General features: G+C 39.8%; 2 protein-coding genes across 7 annotated transcripts in view; one reads left to right on the top strand and one right to left on the bottom strand.

Annotated features, from left to right (window-relative positions):
* Nucleotides 1–277: 277 nt before the first annotated feature.
* On the top strand, nt 278–10,217 carry NTAN1 (N-terminal asparagine amidase). 5 transcript variants are annotated; one of them, XM_086759908.1, is made up of 10 exons: nt 278–441; nt 1,473–1,575; nt 1,663–1,728; nt 2,311–2,419; nt 3,421–3,494; nt 4,782–4,835; nt 5,674–5,727; nt 6,272–6,369; nt 6,884–6,997; nt 9,851–10,217. In XM_086759908.1, exons 1-10 carry the CDS (start codon nt 361–363, stop codon nt 9,905–9,907), a joined length of 810 nt encoding a protein of 269 aa, XP_086616034.1. In that variant the 5' UTR covers nt 278–360; the 3' UTR covers nt 9,908–10,217. The 5 variants fall into 5 exon arrangements, with proteins under 5 accessions (XP_086616034.1, XP_086616033.1, XP_086616035.1 ...); XM_086759907.1 differs by lacking the exon at nt 9,851–10,217 and adding an exon at nt 7,204–7,509; XM_086759911.1 differs by lacking the exons at nt 278–441; nt 9,851–10,217 and adding exons at nt 747–765; nt 7,204–7,509.
* The window catches only part of PDXDC1 (pyridoxal dependent decarboxylase domain containing 1), a 32,137-nt gene continuing 16,014 nt past the window's right edge, over nt 7,736–23,858 (bottom strand). For both annotated transcript variants that reach the window (XM_086759904.1, XM_086759906.1), the window contains exons 9-23: nt 23,478–23,562; nt 22,566–22,614; nt 22,357–22,458; nt 22,050–22,175; nt 20,751–20,801; nt 19,507–19,570; nt 18,089–18,177; nt 17,272–17,377; nt 15,951–16,122; nt 15,125–15,243; nt 14,138–14,259; nt 12,038–12,130; nt 11,851–11,947; nt 10,514–10,618; nt 7,736–9,663 (exon numbers count right to left, since the gene is read on the bottom strand). In XM_086759904.1, coding sequence (XP_086616030.1) covers nt 9,410–9,663; nt 10,514–10,618; nt 11,851–11,947; nt 12,038–12,130; nt 14,138–14,259; nt 15,125–15,243; nt 15,951–16,122; nt 17,272–17,377; nt 18,089–18,177; nt 19,507–19,570; nt 20,751–20,801; nt 22,050–22,175; nt 22,357–22,458; nt 22,566–22,614; nt 23,478–23,562 — 1,634 coding nt within the window. In that variant the 3' untranslated portion in view covers nt 7,736–9,409. The remainder of the gene's footprint in view (nt 9,664–10,513; nt 10,619–11,850; nt 11,948–12,037; nt 12,131–14,137; nt 14,260–15,124; nt 15,244–15,950; nt 16,123–17,271; nt 17,378–18,088; nt 18,178–19,506; nt 19,571–20,750; nt 20,802–22,049; nt 22,176–22,356; nt 22,459–22,565; nt 22,615–23,477; nt 23,563–23,858) is intronic.

The raw sequence follows: 23,858 nt of genomic DNA, 5'->3' as shown, positions 1-23,858 counted from the left end.
TAAGGAAAAACGGTAATCTTTGGGATTGTCTGAAAATTTCGTTTTGTGGCTGGTGGGTGCGGGGAAGGGGGATAGGGGCATGGGTTTATTTGTAAATTTGTGACTTTCTCATGGTTATTTCCAAAACCATTATAATAACTTCCGGATAATGTGGGAGGAGAGGATTTCTGGACCCTGAAGGTGCTAAACTCCTTAGGCGGTGACATGACCGGGCCTGGCCGCAGCGCCCGCCCCCGCCGAGCCCCGCGGGCGGTGCCGCCGCGCTTTCCCAGCGCCCCGCGCGGCGCCGCCCGGCCCGGCCCTCGGGAGGAAGCGGGGAGCCGCCGCCGCCTGCCGCCGCGGGCCTGGCCGCTCCCCGAGATGCCGCTGCTGATTAACGGTGAGCGGATCGACCTGGCCCGGCCCACGGGGGACATGATCCGCGCCTACCCGCAGCTCGAGGTGAGGAGGTGGCGGCGCGAAGGGGCCCGGCAGCCGGGCGCGCGGGGCTGCCGGCGGGAAGACCCCGGCCGGGCGGAGTGGGGGGCCGGGCGGCCCGGGCTGGGGCAGCGCCCGCCGGGGCGACCGTTCCCCGCGCTGCGACAGCGAAAAGACACGGGGTGACTGAACATCGGTGGGACCGGTGTCCCTGCGGCCGGTAGCGGTGAACGCCCGGAGGCCAGCGGCGGCGGGGCGGGGTGCCCGGTGCGGCTGGCCGGGCTGGCCCTGCCTGCGCGACAGCAACAGAAACCGGCTGTAAAAGTCAGAGCAGTCACTGCTAGGAAGGTATGAACCTCACTTTCAGCACTTAAATGCTGCAGTCCTACGGCGTGAGGCAGGAACTGCCGAGCAGGGCTGGTTGGGAAGATGATTTTCATCAGCAAATGCTTTTTTCTTTTTTTTTTTTTTTTTTTTTTTTGGTAGAAACGGAGGTTTTGTAGAAAACCGGTGTAAACTTGATAAAACTATGAAGTGTTTTTTGAGGCCCAAATGGCAGTGCACTGCCCACCCGGCAGGTCTGTGGCAGAGCGCTGCGGCAGTCACAGGAAGCTGGGCGTTCCGTGCACCAAGCAAGCTAATAAATAGCAGTGTTTTGATCAGTACTAAATAGATACACTGGATTGTGGCAGTGGAAGCCTGCAGCTTTTACATTTCGGAAGTTTCCTGTCCTGAATAAATTTCTAAGATCAGCTCTGGTGTTGTCTAACGGAACCTTGGCCAAGTCCTATTGCTTTTTGTTGTACCTCCATTTTATCATCTGTAAAGCTGGAAAAATAGTTTTGTGTGTTTATGGAGTGATGAGATTTAACAATTACCTAGATCAGTGGCAGGAAAGTGGAAAAATTCTCAAAATTCAGAATATTCTGTAGTACAAAATATACATGTTTCTCTCTGACCTGGCTCCCTTTGCTTTTCAGAGGTGATGTTTCTGTCAAGTAATGGATACACCTGAGAATTCAGCCACTGTAGTCTCTATTATCATTTATCTTTAGGAAAAGGCAAAGCTTCTAAGAAGTCAGCCTGCTCAAATTGTGGAACCCAAAGGTCTTCTATATGTCCAGCAGAGAGAATTTGCAGTAACTACCCCTAAAGATGGTACGCAGGAACACAAACACTTTTTTCTTCTACTGAAGCAGTGATTGTGTGAGCGGAGTTCTTACGGTGTTTCTCTCTTTAAAATAGGTTCTGTTTCTATTCTTGGATCAGATGATGCAACTACCTGCCACATAGTTGTGCTCCGACACACAGGTATCTTTAGAGGATGCTAGGAACAATACCTGTACCTCTGAGGTAGTGAAGTAGTACTGGTTTATGCTGCTTTAACAAAATGAACTGCAGTTATGTTTATATAAACTTGAATCTCAAAAAGTCACATGATGTATTAAATAAATGACTTGTTCAAAGAGTTGGTGTGTTTAGCGCCAGAGGTTCCACGTTCTGGTTGCGCAGTGGGTAGTGGCGGTTGCAGACCAGCTGTGTTCAGCAGTTTGAGCCCACAGGGTTTGGTAATGACAGAGGTAGAACTTGTGGGAAGACCTTCACTATGTGCCTGGATTTCTGACATCAGAGCTGTTACCTGAGCCTGGTTTAAGAAGGCACTTGTACCCCTCAGCTGAGGTCTGGTGATTTTATAACGGGGCCCACAAAGAGGTGGTTGCCTCCTTCAGTCAGCCTGTATCTTCTACTCGGGGCTGCTGTCTTGAGAGGAGGCGAGAACGTGCTGGATGTAGCTCTTGTGCTGCTATAGCAGTGTAAACCGTTATTGATTTCCGTCATCGTTTGTAACAGCCTCTAGCAATGTCGTTAACTGTCTTCTCGTGTCTTCCTCAGGCAGTGGAGCTACCTGCTTGACACACTGTGACGGATCAGACACGGAAGCCGAGGTGTCACTCATCATGAGTTCAGTAAAATCTTTCTCTAACACCACAGGACATGGGAGGTCAGCTCTGCTCTGTTATTCCTTGTGTACTGTTTTTCACAAAGGTTATTGCAGTTTGTGCGGTAGGGAATTGTTATGTGATTATATGGGGTTCAGATGAGTTAATTGTGCAGGAAATATATCTTGATCAGGAATCACATGTAAAGTGAAAATTGTTTCCTTGATGGTTTTGAGGGTATTTTTAGCAGTGGTTTAAAGCATGGTTCTGTTCTGAGTAGTGTCTCTGTAAAATGCTGTTGTGAGGTTTGGTGTTTACTGTTTCCTAGTTGAATTTTGTTTCTGATAAGTGAATTTTTCCAAAAAACTGGTTTTGGTTTTATGTTCTATTTTTCCTTCCAGACTGTTGGTCTTGTTAATTCTTTTGATATCTGAGAATCCATCTGGGATTTTTTTAAGTCCCACATTTAAGAAAAAAAAATGGGTAGATAGGACAGTTGGGGAAAAAAAAGCTCCAACATGGAATTTAGCAAACAAGAATCTTTCTGGATGTGGGTCTTTTTGCCCCTGTAGTTTCGTAAGAACAAAAACTCAATGAACTTTGAAGATCTGGTCTCTAAAAAGCTGTGATTTGTCAGGACTTGTCTTTACATAGACACTTCTCAGAGAAGAACCCTCCTGTATGGTCCAGAGTAGTTGTAAGGAGGTCACAGGAACAAAACTCTTCGTGTTTAATGAACCCTTTCTTGGGAACTGAAAGGTGGTTCCTAAGTTCAGTCCAGACCAGAGATGCTGACCGTCGGAGATAGCCTGGTTAGTTAGGACTGCATGCATGCAATGCCTCTGGAAGTTTTAAGTTTGTGCAGTTTCCTGGATGATCCCTGAAGTGGTCAGAATGGAATTACCATAACTTGCAATGTAATGCAAACCAGCTTGGCTCCTGTGACTCTAACGAGTGAGGCTCTAATGATTGCTTTGCAGTCTGGGCTGGGGATTATTTTGTAAAACTGTTCACTTTGGGATGTGTTTTTAACTGCTGTTTCCTGTTATTCCATCTCTGTTAGGCTGGAAGTGCACCTAGTTGGAGGTTTCAATGATGATAGGCAGTTATCACAAAAACTTACTAATCAGCTTCTTAGTAAGTTCATGTTTTTTCCACTCTCATGTCCAAAAAAAAAAAAAATTCTGACTGGATTTGAGTAAAGTTTGTTTGTAATCTGAGCCCCTTGTTTCATGGGAAGAAATCTGGATTAATTTTGAAGGGTGTTTTCTCTACTTGAGAACTTGGTGTGGAGAGGGGTTGGGCTTCAGAGACTCCTATATGGCCAGTGTGTGGGATGGAGCGTCTTAGCTTGTAATTGCGACTGGCTTACGTTCTGGCGTATAGAACTGGAGTGCAGTTCAGCTGGGCTTGATTCCTGGCTCTGCTGGCAGCACGCTGCCTGATCTTGATCCAGTGTTGTCACTGTCGAAATCCATACACGTGGGTGGCTTAGTTACTCTTCATTTCGTACCTTACTGCGATGAGGTAAATTTAACTACCGTTGTGATTGTCTGATGGAAGATGTTATGACTGTTTATGAAACCCATAGTCCAGAGAAGCAATTGCAGTGCTTTACAAACAAATTGGTAACATCCAGTGTCTGCTTGGACCCTGTAAGTGCTGGGCACTTTTGGAGTCTGGAGAGGCCTCGGCCCCACTGGAGCGGGGAAGGGGCAGGGATGGGGGCAGATGTCTGGATTGGAGGGAGGTGGCCTGGGTGGGAAAACAAAAAGGAAAAGGGAACCGGCAAAGGTCCTGGGATGCACCCTCATGGCCGTTGCACCCAGGGGGATTACTCTTAGCTGTGTGGTATGTCATACGAGAATTCTGTACAGAATTAAGTATTTTTTGTAACTTATTTTTTTCAACCTTCTGATTTTCTTGCACCGAGTTACAATTTGAAATAACATTGTATTGCTAGTAGAACAAAAAAAAAAAAAAAAGAGAAGTATAATTAAAATACAGCTAATGAAAGACAAAGTTTGCTCACTATATATGTCACATTTTAGGAAAATACAGTTAAATATAAGTTGTTCAGTGTATACTGATCTAAAGCAGAGCTAACGCAGTGCTGGAGCTAAACCAGTGGCGGTGAAAGGAGTAAGTGGCACAGCACTTTTCAGCATGTTTTTGCTATTAAAAATGGCAACTCTGTAAATTACTGTTACGTTTAGTAGCTGTGGCTTTAGTTTTATAAAAGTTAGTTTGAAGCAAATCTGCAAAATGCTCTTTGCTCTGTTGCCTTACCTAGGAGCAGTGCGTTAGGTATCTCTGCCCATCTGTGCTGCAGTGCGCAGCACTGGTAATGCCCCCTCGTCTATGCACGGCACCTGCTTTGCCGCCAGTCAGTCTTACACATTGCTGCTGTCGTTGTTGCTGTAGGAGCGTTCGATCTCCAACCAGATGATGTTCATTTAGTGACTTTCTGTGTAACAGGTAAGAAGATGTTTCCTTGGTTTTTGAACTATCTTTAGCCTCTGAAATCAAAATGCAGGGATCACCCAGCGTTCTTATCTGTCCTGTAAGAAAGAACAGCATTGAGTTTCTCCGTTACGATTTGTAATTTTTGATGTTATTGCCAGTAGTGTGTGTGTGGTGATGTCAAATGGACAGTGCAGCGAGGAGTCTCTCCTTACCAAGTGCTGCTGAGATGCAACTGATAGCAGAACCACCCGTGACTGTTACCAGGTTATTTTGCCTCCTTTGTCCTGTGGAAAGAGACTGCGTGTCTATGGATAACCTTAAGAGGCAGCTGAGAAAGGCATCTGCAGGCCTTTGACTTGCTGGGTTGTTAGACCTGCCTCTCTGCAGCTGAAAATGAATTCATGAACTCCCTCGCTCAGTTCATAGTGCATGATGGCACAGAAAAGAAGTCATTTCCTTTTCTTCATGTCATGTTCAGGTTCTACTTCCATCATCTTTGCATTTCAGTGTGGCTAGTGACTTACATCTGTGAAACCTGGCATCATGGTAGTTTTGCACTGCGTTTTTGTCCCTGCAAATTGTCTGTGCAGAAGCCGTGTGACAGCTGGTTGGAGCTGGCCGTGCTGCCAGGGGACAGAGTTCTACTCCAGCACCCAGGCGTGTTGTTATTGGCCTCTACCTTCCTTTCTGAATTTCTTTTAGGCTTCCTTGGGTTTTTTTTCTGTCTTTATGCAACACCAGCTCTGTTTTTCTCTGATCAATGCACAATTAAATGAATGCTGCTCTGAAAAGAATCCAAAACTCTGTTTGACTTTTTTTTTTATAATTTTTTTTTTCCCCCTCCTCACAGAACTAAATGACAGAGAAGAAAAGGATATTCACTTTCCAATCATTTATGGAATAGGTGAGTTAACTCAGAATTACTTTTTTTTTTTTTTTTTTTTAACTGCTTTTCAGATTCCAATAGGAAATGGGCTGCTTTTGATGAGTAGGTAAAGCCCATCCTAAAAGTTAACTAACTGCTGCTCTTGGAGGTGTAGGTAGAAACAGAAGTTCTTGTCTGGCCCCACAGCGAGGTGCATGTGTGCATGGCAGTCACTGTGTACAAACGCAAGCAGGATTTTTTCATTTAACTGTACGTGGGATTTTGCCAATATCAAGGTACTGAACTAACTTTTGGGGACAGCTTTCTTCTCATTGTTCATTCGGTGTTCTTTTTCTAATTAGTTTAAGTATCTTTGAAAAGGTTCTTCTGGAATATTGAAATGTTGCCAAAACAAAATAAGTAGAAATACGCAATCACAGGGTGAGAGGTCTGTGCTACTGAGAAATTGTATCTGATGGGTTCTAAAGTGCCTGCAACATAGTCATGCTGGGGACATGGCCATTTTAAGCAAGTGTTCTGTGAGAATTAATTGATTCTATGTTGAAACTCTGTTTCCTACCAGCTGTGAATGTTAAAACAGCAGAGATTTTCCCTGCAACCTTCCCAGAAAAAGGACCAGATGAAGATTTGCGTTCAGCCCATGTTTTAACAGGAGCAACAGTGAGTAAAAATAACTGAAGAAAGGGTATTTTTGCTGGATGGGGAGACTGGTTAGGGGCAATTGAAATGTCAAAAGTTTGAGGAAAAAAATGCTGTGGTGGTGTTTTGTCAGTAACAAAACAACTGAGAAAGATGGAAGAGTGGAGGCAAAGGATAGCAGTGGAGATCAAACCACTTCTGCCAGGGTAAGCCTGCTCTCGGAGGTACAGCTCTCTCCCATGCCGTTGTGACGAGCCCTGTGGCTTTTGGCAGGATAACATACCTACCGAGATCCAGGTCACAGGCATAATCCCAGCACTGCCTTCCTGTTCTGAGTGTGTTGTTATAGTTCAGCATCATCTCTGTCAGAATAACTGGTTAATCTTTGTGCAACAGGAGTGATGTGGGGCTGGGCTGGGGCGCAGTTTGGCTAAGACAGAAGCTGCAGCTTAAGGCCTTGCAGACGAAGTGAATTGCTGTCTCTCTCGTCTGAGTATGCACTGCCTAACCCTTAAGGCTCCCTGTGTTGTTACAGCTGACTAACATTTACGATGCAAAGATGGAGCAACTCCATATTGGGCCGTATTTCTGGAGGCCTTTCCCACACGTGGATTTCTGGTTGGAACAAGATGATAAACAGATTTTACAGGTACTGATGCTTTTTTGGTTGGTTTTTGCTTTTTTTTTTTTTTTTCCTTTTTGCCTGAGTAGAGAGAGAGAGGGGTAGGGTGTGTCAAAACTTTTCCCAGTGTGCTGCTGTGGGGAGGATGGGAAATAATCTTATTAAAAGGCAGAAGAACTGAGAACTTTGTGTTCCAAATGTCAAGCAGCTCTTCCTACCATCTTGTTTTTCAGAACCTTTCCACATCGCCCCTGGCTGAGCCACCCCACTTTGTTTCCCACATTAGATCTACATTAACATTTTTAAAAGAACATCCATTTCCATCTCACTCCCTGTTTCCTGACAGGAAACCTCGCATCTACAAAAAAAATGAGGAAGGGTTGTGGGAGCAGGTCTGTTCTGACAAGATCTAACCTGGAACCAAGCACCGCTTTAGGGAAGCGTAGTCTTGCAAGAAGAGCAATTTGTTGCAAAACCCATATTGCTGGTCTCAAATGCTATTGGTCCTGTGCTTTTCAAAATAAAATATTTTGACAGAAGTTGCTTTTTCTGCATTACTGATGTAGGAATCACTGCTGCTCTGAAGTAAGAATGGGGCTTGGTTTGTTATGCAGTAGTTTGATTGGCACAGAGCAAGAGAGGGAGCAGTGCTGAGGGACTGAGAAGGAAAGTCATTACGTTGATGTGTACTTTTGAAATTTTCCACATACTTAAAGCTCACTGAAACGTAGGGAAATATCCTTCAATAATAAATTAATTCAAGAGTAATAATTTGAAGAATCTTTATTGAAACATTCAGATAGTATCTAAAGAATGAAGCTCATTCCAACAAAACTACTGGTTTAACACTTCCAAATATAAAAACATTAAAAATTAATCCCTGTGGTGATAAAGTTATCACCAACAAATTACTCATACTTCATTGCACCAAAGAAACCAGTAAGGAAGACCAGTCAATTTAATTGTTTTTGCACTTTAGAAAAATTGCACTCTGATTTACATAAATTACTCCAACAGCAAAATTACCCTTCCACGTGGCATTCCCGCCCCACAGGATCTAGAAGCTGAAAGTCAAATCAGGTGTCAGTACAAATCAAAAACCCCACATTGTTCAGATGATCGAAGTCCTGCTACCACTACAGCCATTACGGTGTTAATTTACACCTTTAAAGGGGAGAAAAAAAAATTAACAGATGAAGCAAACTACAATATTTATATCCAGTTCTATCGGGATGGGATGGTTTTCCCCAAAATTCAACACCTCGGGGACAGCACCCTTTTCCAAAGATCTCTCTTCCCCAAGAGGCTCTGAAAATTTGCAGCAGTGTGATTAAGCTGATCTGGGGCAGGGAGGACTGGTACCTGTTAGTGTTGATCCAAGGCTTTGCTTGTGCAGTAAGCAGTCCTAGACACGCAGTTGTGCTGTAGTGTAAATAACCTATGATGTAATTTCCTCGAGGCTGTACAGTTCCTACCCTAGGTAAGTAAGTTTCTGTTAGTTAGAAAATAAGTGTTGAAACCATCACAAATGTATTGGTTTTTCAAGCTTTACTACAACTATCTTTAAAAATACACAACAGAAGGAACTCCAGTTACACTACATAAATGTGTTCAATAGTATTTGGTTTATAAGTGGCGTGCAAAGGAAAACAATGGTGCGTTGGTGATTCTCTCCAGCGGCAGAAGCACGAGGCCGCTGAGGCATGCGGAGGCACTATGTCTTTCTAAAAGCCTTAAAACTCATCAGCTTAGTCCCGCTGCACCCAGGGCCTGAGCTGAATGGGTCAGGGCATAACAGCAGGGAAAAATGGGTGATGGCAAAGTACTGGTCAGTGACTCCTATATACACGGGCACCCATCCCTCATGCTCGCTGCACCACAACTGTTTGGCAAGGTTCTTGGTAAGCATAAAAAAATAAAACACCAAAAAAGCAAGACAGCGCTAGTGTGACTGCAGTAGATGTTTAGCAGGAAGGGATAAACTGAATTTCAAATATGGAAGAGGTGAACAATTGGCAGTTAATTATTTTTTAAGTGCAGCAATGTAAGATAAGGTAATTTTAGAATTATTGGGTGCAACAGTATTCTTAATCTTGTGTACGGCTGATTGGTTAGTTAGCAACCATTATCATGCTTCGATTCCTACAGGAAGGATCACTGCCAATTGTTTTTGCAAATAGTTATGAGCAGTTAATAAATGCCACTAGTACTCTGGAGACACTGACACGTAAAGGATTAAAGCAACTGTAACAGGTGTACAATAAGACAAATCTCTGTCTCCTGGGGTGGAATCTGTACTTGTGCAAAATCCCAGTTACCAAGTTACAGTAGTTATTACTGTACTAGTGTGTGGCACTGTTCACATTTTAAATGCATTATCAATACCCTGCCTCCCAGGGCACGGGCTGCCTCTGCACAGTCCGAAATCCAGTCTGGATTTTATCTTTGACTTTCTTGTTCCTCTGCCTTTGTGCAGTCATTTGGTGATTCCTCAGTCTGAATGTCCTCAGTGTCTGTCTCTGCCATCTCCTTCTGCACCTCTGTGTTTTCTGTCTCCAAAGGTCCTTGCTCTTGGCCAGGGGACAGAGTTGGGGGTCTCTGATCCATCTTCTCTAGGTCCTCACAGTGGCTGACTGAACTGGTCTCACTGAAGGCATCAGAACTTCTAAGAGACCTCTTAAAAATTTTCTGGCCTGTGAAGTGTATGGAGAACAGAGTACCAATGAAGGCAGCAAATACAAAATGTGGTATGCGTAAATTAAGTTTCAAAGAAAGTATGTTAAATTTTAAAACTGGATTTTACAAATCTGTTTTACAGATAGATTTTATTTGGGTGCTCACTCATACCCTAAACACAGAAATACTTTCTTGCAGTTACAGATACGTATGCACAGCACAGCGCCTGTTATTTTATCCTATGTAAACAGAGACTGTTAAATTCAGCTGGAAAACGAGCTGCCTACATGCACAGTGAAGTCATTCTGGGGTAAAAACTTGCACTGAGAATGTCAGGCTGGAAGCCAACCAGCTCAGAAGGTGAGGTAAAACTATGGGTTTCCTGCAAGTCAATGAACATTCATTCCCAATACAACTACACAGAAAGGGCCAAGGATTTAACAGATCTTCACCTTAGAATGACTGTCCACAGAGTATCAGGTAGCAACAGAAATGCTGTTGCTGAAATACATGATAATACATTATTTATGCTTTTATTTCAAATAAAACTTTTGGCTTGTTTACCTGCTAATTTTTAAAACTCAATAACCTCATAATATTCCACGCTTCGTGGGTGGTTGTCAATTAATAGGATGAAAACTTCCTGTAATCCCAGAAAGAATTATTGGGGAGAAAACAGATGGGGCTGGTGTTCTGTGCTGTGCTGAAATGGAGGTTTTTAAGGCAGACTTAAGGCACCTGAAGATAAGTTCCAGTTCCAGGTATTATGAAAGACGGAAAGTCATGCCAGCCTTCCAGTGTCATGCAGCTCAGAGGGCAGGGTGTTTTAGCAAGTCTTATAAATAAAACTAAGATGTAGAAACTTACCAGGAAGTCTTTGCTTTGCAAGGCTGGAAGTAGGAGTTGGTGGTGGAGTAGTGCCCGTTCCTTGGGCTTTTGATACGTATGTAGATTCTGTGGATTCTAGAGAGCCTGCAGGTTCAAAGAAAAAGGTATTCAGTTGAATACAGCACAAACTACTCAAGTTTTCTGTTCATCTGTTTTTATAAGATATGTATCAATCTTATTTTTACTGCACATTTCTGAAACTGTCACTTGATGGTAGTTGGTCTCTGAGTACCTGGGGACACGAGTGCTGAGGCTGACAAGGATGAATAAAGTTTCACAACACTGCTACACTCAGTATTCCTTTTCCCCTTCTCCACTGGACACTCGACGTACTCCCACCTGCAAGCTGTTCTGCAGTGCACTTGGAAGAGACATCCAGCTATGCACGGGGTATGTACTCCCAAGGAAACCCTGCTGTTCTCTGCCATAAGAAACATCCAGTGGGTGCACCACAAATTAGAAAGAAAGATCCCAAATACAGCAGAAAGCCTTGCTCACTCTTTACAAAGATGCACACACAGCTGGGCTGTTGTTCTAGGTCCAACAAACACTTCACTGAGTTGAGAAACATTCTTAAGACTCTAATTTTCAAGTGAAAATTTATAATTTCAGGAATGTTATGTTAGTACATCATTCTTAATGCTGTAAAAACAACAGTTCTTTTCACATCACTAGGTGTGAATTACAGATATGAATAAAATGATGGTCTTTTACATTGTGATATTCTCCCACAAGCCATGTTCATGCTAGTCCCCAGCGAGTTTTAGCCTGTCCTTGTCAGACACCGTACTATTTAGCATGCCAGCCAGTGCTGTACCAGCGTGGCAATAGCCAGGTGATACCTCAAACCAGGATTTCAGACCGAGACGTCAAGTCCCAGTAGCACAGCGGAACATCCGAGCGCCACTTTGCAAGCACGCTTGAGGACACGTGCACATATATGGGGAAGCGATGTTCTAGGCCCTGAGCTACCCTGCTACCTTATACACTGATAAACACAGCATAACTGCCAAACTCTTGCAGCGCATGTAGCCGAAAGTCGCAGACATTATTCCTCTGTTAATAAATGCCAATATCTAATACAGCTTTTTTAATGTGACTCAACATGCAAGAACAAAGCGTAAACTGTACAAGTGAGGTTAGAAGATTGTCTTACTGGGTGTTACAGAAGTAGTGAAGACCATGTTCTTTTACATCCTGAGGATGGATTATGTCACTCATGATCAAATCAGCACAAGAAAGCATGTTGCAATTTCAGTATAAAATTGGAAACAGTTCTAACAGCATAACATGGCTGCAGATGCACCGAGTCCTACCTGCTGTTAAATTAAATGTTCTTCCTTTTGGTGAGGCTTGGAATGGAGAAAACCAGTTCAGCACAGAGCCTACTACAGGTATTTGTCGTAGCAGTCCCTGTGGAGCACACAATCAAACAGTGGCTGGTGAGCAGGCTCCCTATATCGTGACAAGTTATTTCAAGGTAACTGATGTTTACAGCCTTACCTCTTCCAGAAGTCGTTCTTCATTTGCTTTCTGAAGCTGTAGTTGTGCTTCCTGTATCCCTTTTCTAACAACTTCAGTCATGTTTTCCAACAGCTAATAAAAAACAGAAATTACATTAACATATATATTATTTGGACTCGCTTCACATTGTCTTTTTAGTTCAGGTTTTGAGGATGTAAACATGATAGTCGGATGTTTTTCTACTTTAAGACAGTACTTGACAAGCAGTATTTCGTTATGACTGTAAATTAAAGAATTAAAAATTTTAAATTAAAGAATTAAAGGCTGACTGCAGGATTTTTAAGAGATATACCTAGAGGACAGAATGTCATTTTAAACAGGAATGGTACATATTTTTCTTTTACTTAGAGACGAGCCTGTGACCCAAATTCTTCAAAGATCTGCTTAGCATATAAGCATTCTGTCAGATGCTGAATCTGACGGGGAAGAATTCTTAGGTTTATAAAGTAGATTTCGGTTTCTTTAAGTGTCCAGAACTTTAACTAGCCTCACAATAAGTCGAACCAGGTACACGTCAATCTAGCTACAAGTTCAACTTTGTTTTTCAGATTTAACGTACGACTGCCAATCTGATCCCTGTGGCATCCTACGCCAGCAGCAGTGATGTTTTACACTGCAAAGGGCAAGCAGCTTACAGGAGAGCTGCAGGGACAAATAAATGCACAAACCAAGAGATCAAAAAACAATGTCAGTTTTGTCATGCGCAGGACAAATGCCGATTTCCATAACTTAATACGCATTTTAATATTGCATAAGGCTTAGATGACAGCCACTTCCTACAAAATGCCAAAAATTTGGGTTACTGTTAGTTAATAAAAACAGAGGAAAAGGAGGAAGCTGCTCCTTTCCTTGGGAGAGAGGCAAGCCAGGAACTGACCCACCACAGCAAGCTAAACACCCCACTACGGGAGGAGTGCAATGGGGCTGCATTTAGAGTACAAGGAAGAACCACTGTGTCCAGTCAAGATGTTGGTCTTCAATTTTGGTTCTGCCTTTTAGTGCACTTATCTATGTGTCCTAAGGGCTCACTGATACTGGAGTATCCCTCTTGTACCGAACCATCACTTATGTGATCAATTCAAGTGTCATTGTCACAGATTGATTCTGCTGCTCAGTTTTGGATCAAATGGTGTAAGGTCCTTTCAGTACCAGAGACAGAGCAGTAGCTGGTTCCAAGCACTGCGCCAAGTCCTCCACTACTCCTTGTTCCTCCTTAGAAGCTTCAGGACAGAGTGGCTCACATTCCAACATTTGATTCTTAATCTCTCAACTACAATGGTTAAAAAAACCAAAAGGTACTCTATGGGCAAACTGTCCTTCATCTCACCCTCAAAACAGCGCAGGAAGTCAAAATTGGGCAGAAAGTCTTCAGAAAACATTAACAGAAGAAGTTTCATTGCCAAAATCAACATATTCCCACCGACAGAAACAGGCAAAGGATTTCTGAAGTTCTGGGTTTTTTTAGGTCAGGAAATTAAATGCCCAACACTGGGGGAACGAAAGGACAGACATTCATTTGTGATGCAGGTCATTCAGGAATTCTACTTTAGAGAACATCTGGAAAAGTCTAATCGGGTAAATGCTTTTACAAAAAGAAGTTACATAATCAGCTTTATTACTTCAATAGGTAATCTGTAATTTCCTTTTTAAGCCTCCAATTAAAAATTTTTCACACGTTTTAGGGCACAGTCCTATCTTAAAGCTGGTACATGAACAGTCTGAATCCCACAGCATCCAGCAGTGATAAGAAACACTAGCTCACAATCAGTTGCACCTTTTTTTTTTTCCCACGTTAAATTTTAGGGATAAAATGAGTCTATTTCAGTACTACTAAGTTTTTCATTAGAACTACTGAACACAGGACAATGAACAGAAATCAGGACATCCTCAGAATATCATAATCCTCTAACACAAGTTCTCTTCATGTGGACACTGATTATTACTTCCACAGCAATTAATACCTTTTGTTTCAGGCAAGTACAATTTTTACTTTCACAAAGAACAAAACCATGTCCTGAAGCCAACATGGAAGGGAAAAATAAAAGGTGCTGAAATGCTCTGTGATTTATTAATACATACTCTCGAATTTTCTTCAATCTCTCTGCCTGTTGCTGCAATAGTTTCAACTAACTCCGACACGTCCAGGTCCTCAGTTACCATGCCAATGTAAACGCAGTTCTTCTGCCCTCCAAATTCTGGACCTGTGAGCATAGGGAGGATCAAGTCTTTGCGATGTACAAAAATGCATTCTCACAATAGGTACCACACCCATGCTTGCGAATCTGGAAATCCTCACACATACACACACACTTCAGTAATTAAGGGCAGTATCTGCATAGATATAAATTACACAGACTAAAAACGCTCAGCCCTGTGGGTTTTCAAAAAGAGAAGAGAAAACAACATCTAAACAAGACAAACAGTGGCTATTTTATCCAGCTAAGGAGTTGCATAAAAGACATCAGTGTTGGATATGCTTCAAACTTTCTGCCATTTACAGATTACTTGGTTCTACAATTCTAGGGCACTTGATTTTTGAAAGCTGACTAGAAAGAGATCAGAATTCTGAGTGAGAAAATTAGTATTATTTCAGCTATAACGTGGCACTATGTAAACGTGGAAGTACTTCTAATTATCATGAAAGTAATCTCAAGCTTTTAATCTACCCACAGAAAGCAGTGAACTGGTCAGTGGGTTTTGAATTAGATGTTTTTCACTAGATACTGCACTAACTGAGAAGGCTCAGTTTACAGAGAGGAATACTGCAGCTTTTATTCTTTCTGACAAGGAAACTTTTTGGTCTAGTTGCTCATAAGTCAGTTTTCCACAAGTATTTCCGAGAACGGTGCATGTTGCTCACCCTGCTGAACGTTTGCCAACTGAAACAGGGGTGAGGAGGAAACAAAGTTACAGATATTGTTTCTACAAGAACCACTGTAGAAACTACGCAGCAGTGTAATTTTGTATTATAATAACATATATGTATGAGTGACCTATTGAACCACTATAACACAGCCAGAAAAATGACCATTAGCTTGAACAAAGTTTCTTAATTAGTGCAGTTACCCAAAGAAAAAGTGAGATCCGACTCCAGTTCATTTAATTTTTTCAGAAGTTCTGTGTTGATTTTTTCTAGTTCTTTTTCTTGTTTTTCATCATTCTTCCCATCACTGCGATAGTTGTATCTTCAAACCAAGTCAGAAGACAGTAATTTCACTTTACAGTACATATAAAATATATATAGACATTTAGCATGTTTCTACACATTTCTGTATTTTACGAACCCAAAACTTCAAAACATTACAGCTTAGATAAACAAGTTATCAGAGATTCTGGGGTGGCAGGAGGTCGCTGTCGCAAGCCTAACTGAACACAACAGATTTGCAGGTAATACTGGTTATACTTCAACTGTTTTGACTATACAAAATCCTTCCCAGCAGACAGTTATCAGAGGATCAGAACTGACACTTGAAGGGTTTTATTCAATATATTAATGGATCCCGTTATAGATAAAAATACAAGTTATAGACTTGCATATTACATATCCATCTAACAGATCCACACACTGCCTCCAACATTAGAACCCTTGCCCTAATTTTGCTAAAACAGCTCTTCAGCTTTTCTTAAAAAAAAAAAAAAAAACCAAAAAACAAACAAACCCTAAACAAACAAAAAACAAAACAAGACAAAAGAACCCATCAAACCCCAAAGAACTCAAAGCAGCAACATTAAAAAGGTATTTTTTTTAAAACAACTTAAAAGCTTCAAATGGGTGCAAAGCCAGCTACTAATCAGCAAACAATACGTACAAATGACCACTGAAGAGATCACGTATTCCTGTTAATGCACAGTCTATCCAAATACATAATGAAGAAAACACTGAAAACTTTACCTTACAACACCTAATCCTGGCCAGCTGAGATCTTCAATGTACAACAAACCTACTGTTCTTCTCACTTCTTGCTCAAATTCCTCTCTCAGTTGCAGTGTACTTGTCAATACAGGTATCTTCATCTTTAGGCAGTCTACTAACTGATCAACATCTTGTATTTCAGTTCCTAAAACTAAAGAGCTGATGTGTTAGTGTGTGATAAACGTGACTGGACATATAGACAGATGTCTGAACTAAATAAGTCATCTGTAAAAAAGCCACTCTAAGTCATATTTATATAAATATAATTTACAGAGAGTATTGAAATATCTTGATCTACATAACAGTGTTTTTTCTTCAGTTATCTATCCACTGATACATCAAAATGAAGACCTGCTAAAGATTTCATAAAAAATAAGCTAATAAAAAAAGATTTTCTGATGTTACAAACTAATAAGGACAATACCCTTATTTTGTTACATAAGTAGCTAGCATTAGAAAATCCTCTTTCCATAGCCAAATAGAAAATGAATTAGCTTCTATGCTGGTTAAAAAAACAAACAAACCAAAGGAAAACCACCAAGCAACCAAAACCATCACAGCATCCCCAAGTAATTTTATTCTAAAAACTACTTCTCAGTGTACACCAGGATGCCCTCATGCAGGTGTCGGGTGTTTTGAGAGCCTAAGCTATTCACCCCACACAAGCTAAAAGGAGATACCATGCCTCACCCTGAGCCCCTGCAAGTTGCTCTGTGCATCTTCTGAGTCTAAACAAAGTATATAGACGGTTCTCACTCAAACATTAAACTTCAGACACTTTCCAAAACACAGATTTTATTTTTTTCCCCTCCTATATCAGTAATTATAGAAAAATCTAGAGGTTTAGTAAATAATTCTTCTAGTTAAGTAGTTCTGTTTTGAACACAAGCACCATTTCCATGTTGAAACACCTGTGTCGAAAAGGTCAAACATCATCTTGTGGTAAGCAGCTGAGAGAAGGAAAGGTAGGGATGATTTATCCTTCACATTTCTCTTACAACTGTCAGAAATAAAGAGCTTCTCCCCTTGCTTTTCCTAATAAATTTTAAAAATAATCAAACTCTTTCTCTGCAGAGGTAGTGAGGCAATGCCACATACAGCTGACCTACCTCTAATACACCTGTTGTCAAGGCACAACAAAACGATAAAGCTGAGATAGTTTTGTTTATAAAAAAATCCTCACCAAAGAGGAATATTCTAGACAGTTTCTTGAGTGTATCTGCTTTTATACTAGAAAATTGTTGTACAATTCCATAGCAACTCTCAGTTTTCACAAGCGGCTGAATTAAGTGAATGTTACCTGCAGAAGTCATTAGTGGGCTAAAACGCACACAGGTGCCTTCATCTTCCAGTTCTACCACATCAGCTCCACTGGCAGGAACCAGCTGTGCCAACTGCTCTCCTAGCTAAGGGATAAGGCACAGTTAAAGAGAGGTACACAGCATGACCTCCTGCAGTCGCTGACTCAGGCGAGACTCCTCCCACAGTTAAGGGGAACCACGTGAGAAATACAGAAAACTGTTTAGCAAAATCACTTCTTGTAACAAAGTACTTTAGCTTGCTGCTGATATGATAAAGGTGGACATATACTTAAAATAATGAAAATTTGGGATAAGCTACAAGTGTTACACGTCAGAAGTCCCTGCAAAATTGTCATCGACATTAAGTATACCGTGATTACTACACAATTGATCCCAAATAGTTATGTGCTCAGCTCTCTAAAAGCACAGGTTTCTAGAATTAATTCTCTTAAGATGTGGAAAAGAAAGACTACATGACTACACAGACATTGTCAATGAAGTATGCAGCTGATTAAAGAGTTCTAAAGTTTCCACATATTCCCACAAGACCAAGGAGAAAAATCCACTACCAAAAGCTTAAGGTGGAATAATAATTTCAGTCCTAATTACACGTAAAATAATCAGAAATGTGAAAGCAACTTTGCTTCAGAGCAAATTCATCTTTTTAATCCAAAATGCCCACTAGTTTTGCAAAGGCTATCAGTTGAAGAGTAACCGTCAAACTAGTCTAGCAAAGGTTTTACAATTACTGTTGAGCCCCTGGAAGCATTCCACTGTCACTTCTTTTTCCTAAAGAGAAAAAGCATCCATTCTTACCCACTGATTGAAAGTGTCATAAATGTGTCTTTCATTGCTCATTATGGGGTGCTGAATAGTCGAGGCTTGTGCAGCATGTGAGGTTTGATCTGAATCCAAAGATACAAGAATCACAGAAGTGGATTTTTATTTACTTAATTAAACAAAAGGCAACCTAAAATTTAGATAAAAAACAATTACATTTCCTAGGTAATATAACACATCTACACAATGTACTGGACCTCAAGAAGTCTAATAAGGATTTTTTTAACAGTATGTTGCACATGACAAATACTAGAAGTAAAACAGAGTTGAATATACTAGTTTTAAAAACAACCAATAAAATACTTATCTCAGTTTTATGGTTCAAATGCCCCAACAGAAATATAAACAATGTTTTCACAAAGCAAAATCCTGCCACAGTAAGCTGCAATATTTAATTTGATGCATTCGCTACTTTTTTAATAACATTTTAATGATTACTTTCTGTTTTAAATCACACAAAAATACTAAGGATTTGAGAGTCCATTATACACATAAAACACACAAATGGCCAAACGTCTTACATCCTTATAATTCAGGTGGGTCACTTCTTCCTAGTAAAGCTTTTGTACAAAGCAATCCACCAAATCACTGGACCAGGATGAATAGGTTTACTTTCTAAGTGCAACCACTGATTAGATTAAAACTAAAACCAAGCCTCCCTCATGTCCAACAGAAAAAAAAAAAATCCACAGACAATTAAAATAAACACTAACACTCATAACAAAGCTACAAAGTTTTTTAGATATCTTTTGCCTCATCTTAGCTGGACATTTCCACACTCTCAGAGCGTGCACGTACAAAGAGCACAACGTTCTCTGTTGTAACTGACGGGACAAAAATCCCCTTTCTTGGAGAGCACGTCTAAGTCAGGAAGTTTTGCCCAGAGCCACATGTGGCGTGGCTACTGTATACCTGTGACAGTATTTCCAGAGCTGTTCTTAATGTGTTCTGCTATTTTTAAAACTACTGCAATGCAAGTGTAATCAGTAAAGCAGAGAAACATGGTTCTTGCAACTAGCCACTAAAAGTTTAAAAGGAACAGAAAGCCTGAACAAAACCAAGAAAGATCAGTACACTCAAACACAGCTGGCAGCTTACGAGAGACTTCCATCATCTGCTCTCAAGATCAAAATCATATGCAAATCTCTCCTCACTCAAGAAGGCAGAAAATGACTTGTTACGAAAATTTAAAACACTGCAGTCTATCTAAAAAAAGAAGCTATCACATGTACGGATTCTATCACTAGATTATGAGCAGCATTCACAACCTTTCTGAAAGCATATTACACAAGACAAGCGCACTACATAACATTTACCTCATCAAATTCATTTTACAAATTAGTAGTTTAAAAAACTATAGTTTTGGGGGTTTTGTTTTTAAATAAATCACATACCTCTATTTGAATATTCCCGCAAGAACTTGAAAACCACCACTGGTGAACTCAGTTCATCTTCAACCTTTAAAAAAAAAGTTTAAAAAAAAAAATATATTTTCCCATATTTTTATATTTGTTAAAGATTTAACACTGTGCATAATTCCTTAGACTGCTGAGCAACGCAGATGATTTTGTTTTGCCAGCAGTAACGATGTTCACACTATCTCAGCATTAGAAGTTAACTCTAGGAGCGTTAGCAAACACATCTGTAAGCACATGAAAGTAAATAATTATTCAGTTAAAGCAGAATTGTGTTGATTTAAGAATAAGTAATTATAATTGCACTATAAAGCAAGAAACCTAAGCATGTTCATTACCAGATATGCCACACTAAATAGTTCACTTAATTTTAAGTATTTTCAGACATTAACATTAAAAATTTATCTTGGAAATCACCCCAGAATCATTGGAGAACATCAAGAAAGTTCCAGCAGGAATATAATACAATTGATCCTGCTTTGAGGGTAGGAGAAAACGGTCTGGGCAACTTCTGGAGACAATCTGAGGCTACACTTTACAATGCTAAAAATGCAAGATTTATTTAAGTAAAAGGGGGAAGTGCTACAGTAACCTGCACTCCCAAGGCCATTAATATTCTTTACAAAAATTGTTATTGTTACTCAGAATGATCCATGAATTTACCCCAGCAAACTAAGCTGGAGTTAGTCAGCTGGGGGCAGGGATGAAGTAAAACCAAACCTTGTTGAACAGGACATCTCATTGGAATGAATATATTAGATGTAATTTCTAAACATATTCCTGGTGTAAAAACTTCAGCTGGGATAATTTTTGCATACAATTTCACAGGATTCACAGTATCATCTCAATCACAGGGTAAGATGCAGCCAGAATGTATTAGAGCAGCTGACGCAAACTGGTTTCATAAACGTATTAGTGAACAAATCTGTGTTTTAAATGGAATTAAGTCAACCTCTGGAAACAATTCCTGGATGTTGTTCTATCAGCTCCACTAAGTGCATGAGTGCACAGCAATGGAACAAATACAATCTAGAGGTCACACACACCAAGCCACACAATTTCATTGAACTTCAGAACTTAATTAGAAAGATGCCAAGCATCTTTAAAACCATGGCTATGATTTAGGTAATATTTTAAAATGTTTTTAAGCAAAGTTATTCTTGCCATTTATCAGATATTTAAAGACTAAGCTATAGAATCAAAGTATTAAATGTAGACTGTACCGAAGTTTTAATGAAATCCAGGTTTTTCAAGTTCTCCAGCAACCTTTGGCTCTAAAAGACCACAGCAGAAGGGAAACAAAACAAAACAAAACAAAAAAAAAAAAAAAAAAAAAAAAAAAAAGAGACAAACACAGTTTTAGAAGTTAAAAATTTTTCTGAAGAACAGTAGTCACTACCATCATTTCTATCTCAGAACAAACCCCTACAACGCATCACAGATTCATCCAGTTCTTATTTGCAAATTTCAACTGCAAGGGAAAAACATTTTCTGTTTTCAGTAAAACAACAACTACAAAGTGATCTTCATTAAAATAAAAGTCTTGCTGTATTTGCTGACAGAGTTCCAGAGATATTACAACTCCATTGACTAACTAAAACATAGTGTGTAGCAGAACAGTTAATTTTCTCAGAGCTACCATAGCAACTGGTTATGATGGCTTTCTAAATTATTTTCATTAGAAAATATATTCTTACACTGTGGTTTAAGACTATTAATAGACTACTATAAAAGCTAAGACCAATCTTAGATGCCACAAAATCTTAATGACTAATTGTCACCCTTTTAGATCTTTCATGCCAATAGCTTCTTCACTAACCATTACAGAAACTTTCCATTGCCATTTTGCCCTTCTTTGAATTTTTACTAAGTGCTGTATTTTAAGGAAAAAGGTTTTGCATATAAACAAGGCATTTTTTAACCAACACATTATATTGGACTTTAATTTTTACTAGGGTAAGGACTCAACTTCAAAAATAGTACACCTGCCACTGTATCTGAAGAAATGTTTTCAAGTCCTTTTTGTCAGGCATTTATAATTTACTACTACTTAAATCAATACCATGTCAAGTAGAGTAGGAAAATAAGAAAGTCTTTCCCTGAACAGCTTTGAAGCAAAACAGTTAAAATAGAGAAGTGAGAAAGAACTGGTTATATTATTTACTCTTTAGAAAGAGCAAGGATTAAGTATTTCTCATTAAAAAAGCTAATAAAATATACAATCTAATAGTAAAAGCACATCCCTCCCCCAAACACTTTACTCTGCTTTCATAATTTGTAACACAATATGAACCAATATGCTATACTGTCAACAACAGCATTTGCAGGTGATTCTTCTAAAACACATCACAATAATTGAAAAGATGTATTAACAGCTATTATAAAAACATTCCTAAGTGTAATGGTGGTCTGTGATAGCAAACTGGATATCGCTTGTACTACCATTGCTATCTGAACTTTGTTTCCACTTGGAGACAAACTCTTAAATTCGATGGCAAGGATTCTTAAGAACAGTTGCTTACTAGTTGTGAGGCATGCTTTATCCTTTCCACAATCCCGTCGTGGCCCAGGTACTGCAAGGAGAGCCACAATGGTAGGGCACGGAGCTTCTCTACGGGCTGGCTCGATGTCAGCCCAGCTGCTAAGGACTAAAGAGGAAAACAAACAATAAACCACTATTAATTTCTCACATTATGGAATGTGTCACAGCTTAAATAAAAGTCATTTTGCAAATTGTAATGTAAATGTTTATGAAGAACAAGACAGTACACCATGATCAAAATTAAAGTCTCAACATCTTGAGAACAATGACTGAGAAGTTAAACATACCAAAGACGGATCCTCATGTCTGTAGAGCGTCACCGCAGGTACAGCCGGGAGACCCAGCCAGGAACCCAGAGTAAGAGTCATGCTGTCACATTTTGTAGCAGCCTGAAGTTTATTGCAATAAGCAGAATATAAACCATATATATTTTTATTAGATCATGACCTTAAAATCTAAAGCACATTATTAAGTTTCTAGATGTAGTAGAACATACCAGTACAGAAGAGGAGACATAACCCAAAGCCAAAGTTGCCAAATTCACACTAGAAAAATAAAACTGTTTCAGCACATATTAAAAATGTATTAAGAGACAGCAATTTAATATTCAGTTTAAATATTTCATGTTGATGTGTAAAGGGAGTTAATTTTTGTTCATATATTTTTCACTAGCAATGCAATAGATGCTGCTACTTGGTATTCCAAGACCGAAAACCCACAAGTAAAAATCCATTTCAATCTAAAAATATTTCAAGTCCAAGCTTTGGGGAAATCATCCCCCAAAGTCCTACCATAACTCAGCATTGATTTGGCATGCAAATATAACACTATACAACAAAATATCAGAGATCCAGAGTCTCTACCCTAGGCTCAAAAAAAAAAAAAAAAAAAAAAAAAAAAAGTAGAACAATGGAGTCTTCATTAACATTGTCTAAGTTCTTGGAATTTCTTTTCCTCTTGGTTTAATCCTCCTCCCAGTTATGTTGCACACTGCACTTGCAGCTGTCTTCTTGACAGCCTTCATTAAAGTGTCATCTCTTCCACACTCATTTCATTCTCCTTTCTCATTCTCAATAATCACTGTATAGTATCTCCCATAACTTGTCCTGTAAGGTCTTTATTTGTATTCTGAGCTCTTCAAAGCAAAAGCAGATAAGACAACCATCTGAGTAAAAGTGACCACTAACCTGTGCTGAAATAACCACTCCAATTAATTCTTCCTGCATATGTAAAACAATATATATCTCATACACTGACAAAATTCTAACCACATAAATCACTTCACATGGCAAAAATAAAGATGATCCTATGGCCCTGTACTAGGTTGCTAACTGGAAATTATGTGCTGTCCATTAGTCAGGCTTTTTAATGAATATAGGTATACATTAATAAATTTCAAGTTTCATACCCTTCTACATGGAGCCACATATTATACTGCTCACAAAGTTCCTTCAGTCGGCCAAGTTTATCTGTGTGCCCAGCACCTGGTGTTCCTTTGTTGAAAAGGAAAAATTGCAATGACAAAGGATAAGCATGCAAACTAGGACTCTACATAAAAGGATCTCTTGTACTGTTTTCAAAAAAGTCACAGGAAAGAGGATGTTTAAAAAGAGCCCACTACACAATATTTGTATCCGGTTCATCGTGACTTAAGAGCAATTGGAATTTTAGACCAAAAAAAAAAAAAAAAAAAAAAAAAAAAAGATATTTGTTTTGCTTTTCAATGTATGTTAAAAAAACTTCGAAAATCATATGTCTTAGGCACTAAAAGACTCAGCCACCTCAGATA

The sequence above is a fragment of the Chlamydotis macqueenii genome, chromosome 15 (genome assembly GCF_036417535.1).
Source record: "Chlamydotis macqueenii isolate bChlMac1 chromosome 15, bChlMac1.mat, whole genome shotgun sequence".
Classification (NCBI taxonomy): Eukaryota; Metazoa; Chordata; class Aves; order Otidiformes; family Otididae; genus Chlamydotis; species Chlamydotis macqueenii.
The sequence above is the reverse complement of the archived record's forward strand: the minus strand, read 5'-3'. Positions and strand labels throughout refer to the sequence as shown.